This window comes from Nematolebias whitei, chromosome 3 (assembly GCF_014905685.2).
Source record: "Nematolebias whitei isolate Nwh7 chromosome 3, NemWhi1, whole genome shotgun sequence".
Classification (NCBI taxonomy): domain Eukaryota; kingdom Metazoa; phylum Chordata; class Actinopteri; order Cyprinodontiformes; family Rivulidae; genus Nematolebias; species Nematolebias whitei.
In genome coordinates, this window is record NC_056500.1 from 2,690,533 (window position 1) to 2,695,076 (window position 4,544).

The 4,544-nt window shown below is 43.6% G+C and overlaps 1 protein-coding gene across 1 annotated transcript in view; it reads right to left on the reverse strand.

Moving 5' to 3' along the window:
- Positions 1 to 1,701: 1,701 nt before the first annotated feature.
- LOC119430374 (gastrula zinc finger protein XlCGF57.1-like) overlaps positions 1,702 to 4,544 on the reverse strand; it is an 18,673-nt gene continuing 15,830 nt past the window's right edge. Inside the window, exon 8 of the mRNA XM_037697780.1 lies at positions 1,702 to 2,099. Coding sequence (XP_037553708.1) covers positions 1,702 to 2,099 — 398 coding nt within the window. The remainder of the gene's footprint in view (positions 2,100 to 4,544) is intronic.

Here is a 4,544-nt window from a genome sequence, read left to right on the forward strand (position 1 = left end):
TATCTTCTGGGTGACTCTCTTGAGGTGGAATACATTCAGTGTGTTAGTGGTGCTGCAGGTGCACCCAGCTCAGTGACATATACTAAAATAGATGTCATTGGTCCAGCTCTTCTTGAAGGCGGGGCCTAACGTTACCTGCCCACTCAGCAGTGATTCACTGGACCAGCTCCCCTCTCACCATTAGTTACTTTCAAAGTAAAAAAACAAATCAAAAAGCTGCAACATGAATGTAACTTGTAATGCAACGCGTTATAGAAATGTAGTGTAGTAGAAAGTACAGATACTTGATGTAAAATGTAGTGGAGAAAAGTATAAAGTACCCACATTTAACTCTACTTAAGTAAAGTACAGATACATGAAAAATGTACTTAAGTACAGTAACGAAGTATTTGTACTTGGTTACATCCGACCACTGGTGGGAGGAAACTGGAGGACCTGGAGAAGACCCACGCATGCACGTAGAGAACACGCAAACTCCACCCAGAAGGGTCCCCATACCGGGATTTGAACCAGGGACCTGCTTGCGGAGCGGCAGCAGCTCTACCAGTTGTGCCACCGTGCTGCCCAACATGATACGTCTTTAGGGTCTAAAGAAACCACCAGAAAATCTAATTGAACAAAACAAGATACAAAGATCTTTATTTTGAAAACTTTTCCAGCATCCCACTTCTGAACATGGAAGGGGCGGGGCTTATGATACCTGAGCACGCCATCAGAGGCGACCTTTCAGCTTCAGCGTGGCATTCAGTCGGCCGTCGTAACTTGTTACTGACTGCAGTGATGAGGAAGAACAAAGACGACGGCGTGAGTTTGGAACTTTATATAAAGAAAAAAGAAAATTAAAAAAAAAGAGTTTGGATCTTTAATTACGAGAAAATCAACATAAAAAAAATGAATTTATCTGAACGCCTGCTGTTGAATAGAAAAAATAAACATTCCTCTGGGGTTTAATTAAACCACATTACCCACAATGCCACACTCTTAAAAGGATAACCGTGGAGTTGTGAGAATTTTAGTCTGAGTTTGACTGTAAAATCATAATTAAAGAGTGTTGACTTTTCATATTTTCATCAAAAAGCTATTTATTTTGTCCCGACATTTTAAAAACCAATCGGTTAAAATGTTAAATCTTTAAGAACCAGGCTCAGAACATTTTGAACATCTGTAAAATAAGACATTATACCAGTTTACAGTGAGCCAACAAATCCTAAAAAATCTGTTCACCCACACAACATTTGTTGAGGATAACTCTCAGCTACTACCACAGAGTCATTTTTACGTTAGCCGAGGTCGATCAGCTGTGGCAGCCATCTTATCTCAGGCTGAAATGAATGAAATCTAGTTTTTACTTCCTGGGGGTTCACTCCAGTTGATCAAACCATAAATATGGAGGCACCTGCTGAGGTGGGTACGAAGTGACCAGACAGACGATTACCTTTCATACTTTGAAAATACGAATATGAATCAACCAGAACAGCAAAGCTATGCTTTGGTGGAGGGACAAACTGACCTGAATCCTACTGGGGTCTTTGTTTTCTGTTAATGGTGAGAACGACTCAAACATGTTGGGTCATTTTTAATGTTTCTATTTACCAGGAACAAAACGACAGCTGAGTTGCAAACACGAGTTCAGGTTGTGATTTTCAAATCAAACATGGCTGCATGGCCCACGGGCGACTCCACCAACCCGCAGGTCTGAGGTTACACCTTCGGACCTCTGTGAGTTGTCATGTGCCGGATTAAATTACATTTATGGTTGAAACTTTTCCCACAGGCATGACAGGAGAAAGGCTTCTCCCCCGTGTGAATCCTCATGTGTCGGACTAAATTGGACTTTTGATTGAAGCTGGTTCCACAGATCTGACAGGAGAACGGCATCTCGCCCGTGTGAATTCTGAAATGATTCGTCAGAATACTTTTGTTATTGAAGCCTTTCCCACAGGTCAGACAGGTGTACGGTCTCACTCCCATGTGGCTGATCATGTGGGTGTTCAGGGCATATTTGTACTTAAAACCTTTTCCACAAGTCAGACATGTGAAAGGCCTCTCACCCGTGTGGGTCCTCATGTGACTCATTAAAATACTGTTCCGAAAGAAACCTTTACCACAAAAATCACAGGAAAACTGGTTTTCCCCTGAGGGGGTGTTTCTGGGCGTCTTTGGTTCTAGACAGTCCAGATCGTCTCTGTGACCTCTGGTGTTCGGGTCTTCAGTCCAGATTCCTCCCTGATCCCGGTTCTCAGGTACAGGAACATTCTGAGAGAGGAGCTGGTCCCAGTTTGGGTCTGGTTCCCAGTGGTCTCTGTCCACGTGAGCAGGAGTCCCCATGGAGGCTTCAGCCTCATGTTTCAGTAAAAACTGCCCTTCATCGTGACTGCTGCAGAGCTCCTCCTCCTCCTCCTTCATCTGTGGAGCTTCTGGAACATCACATGGAGGTTCTGATTCCTCCACTGGAGGCTGTTGTTCCTCCTGGTCCAAACTGGAGTTCCTATCATGGTTCCTGAGCTGCAGGTCAGCGAGAACCTCCTCCCCCTTCCAGATCTGACGCTTTGGGGGTTCTGGACAGAAAAGAAAATCTGATTAAAGTGACGATAAGAAAACTGACTTCACTGTAACCACCTGAAGCTGCTTCAGAAAGTTTTCAACCTTTAAACGACGAGGAACCACGCGGTTCGGTTCACAGAAAGAAACACTCGTCTGACGGACCCACATCAGAGCTGTTCACCAGTTTTTATTTTGGCACAGATAAAACTTTTTATTTAGACAGTTGAATTTTTATGCTTCGACTCGATTTCTACATCATCAATAAATTCATTTCACCTCAAACTCATGTTTTTTTTAAAAGTTGAGTTAAAGAACAACTATTTGTCTCCTCTGTGTAGTTAAACGACCAGTTCCTGAAATTCTCCCGTTAGGAGCTCATGATCTCGGCTCCATCTTTAGTTTGAACTCCTTCACCGTCTCCTCCCTGAACGACTCCTTCCTGCAGTTTCATCCGTTTCTTCCCAGAAGAACTTTATCTTCTCTCTGATTCCATCGTTCTCTGTTCACACCCGGGCTTCACTTTACCAACTCCATGTCCTTCCAGAACGTCCCGAGATTTGAACGTAAACAAGCAACTTTAATGGCTGGCAACAAAACATCACTCTACTGATTTCATTCATTAAATAAGGCTGTAACTTTTTATAGTGAATGAAGTGACATTTATGGCCCAATAATTAAAAACAACTCGCATCAGAACTTTATAAAATCACTTCATTTGGCAACTCAGTTGGATTTAAGTGAGACTCATTCAATTATAAAAGAGTAAAGGGAGTTTCTGTAATTTGTGTTTAAACTGTAAACACAGTTATTACAAACACGTTTATTAAACAATATCGGGACCTCCTAAACCAGGGAGCTTAGGGAGCACAAGTCAGTGTACCTCTGGTTCTGGTCCCAAGCCCGGGTAATTGATGAGGGTTGTGTCAGGAAGAGCATCCGATGTTAAACACTTCTGCCAAAACTAAAATGCAAGTTCATCAAAGTGAAACCGTGCCGGCTCAGTCGAGGCCCGGGTTAACAACGACCACCACCGGCGCTGTTGACACACGGGGTGCTGGTGGAGATGGTGCCACAGCAGTCCCTCGCTACGTCGCGGTTTTTCAACGTAAGACTGGACGTGACACAACTGTCTGATTGATGGATGAGCCATGAGTTGTTTATTTAATAAAAATTACTTTAAATGATTTTGCACCAAGTGTGCAGCCCACAAGTACAGGGGAAGCTCCCTCCTTCTCTGCCACACATTTCTCCTGCTGCAGCTGTGTGAAGGTTAACCCTTTGCTGTCCAGATGCACCCATCAACTTTCGTCTTCCAACATAAAATTCAGAGTCTGTCACATCGTAAAATCATCATAATCACAAAATATAAAAGTGTTAAAAGTTATTTTTGATTATTTTAGAACTTCTATGTTCAGTTGTTGAAGTGTAATTGATCAAGAAGAACATTTGTGCTTCGTGCTGCAGAGCTGAAGCTGCGTGACATCCTGTGACGTCCTGCTGCACTTCTCTTCTTCAGGAATGAAAGTCAGCTGCAGTAAGACAGAGTCCATGTGTGCATGAGAGGGAGGAGGTGGAACAGTGAGGCTACAAGGAGCAGAGGTCACAAAGGTGCAGGACTTCAAGGACTTGGGGTCCACTGTCCAGGAACATGGGGAGTGTGGTGAAGAGGAGAAGAAGAGAGTCCAGGCAGGATGGAGTGATGGAGAAAAGTTTCAGGAGGGATTTGTGACAAAAGGGTGTCAGCAAAGGTCAAAGGTGAGACCAGCTATGTTGTATGGTCTGGAGACAGAGACATGGACAAAAAGACAGGAGACAGAACTGGAAGTGTCAGAAATGAAGATGTTGAGGTTCTTCTTAGGAGAGACAAGGATGGAGAAGATCAGGAATGAGATCATCAGAGGTACAGCACAGGTTGAACACCTGGGAGATAAAGTTAGAGAGGACACACTGAGATGGTTTGGACATGTCCAGAGGAGGGACAGTGGTTTGGACATGTCCAG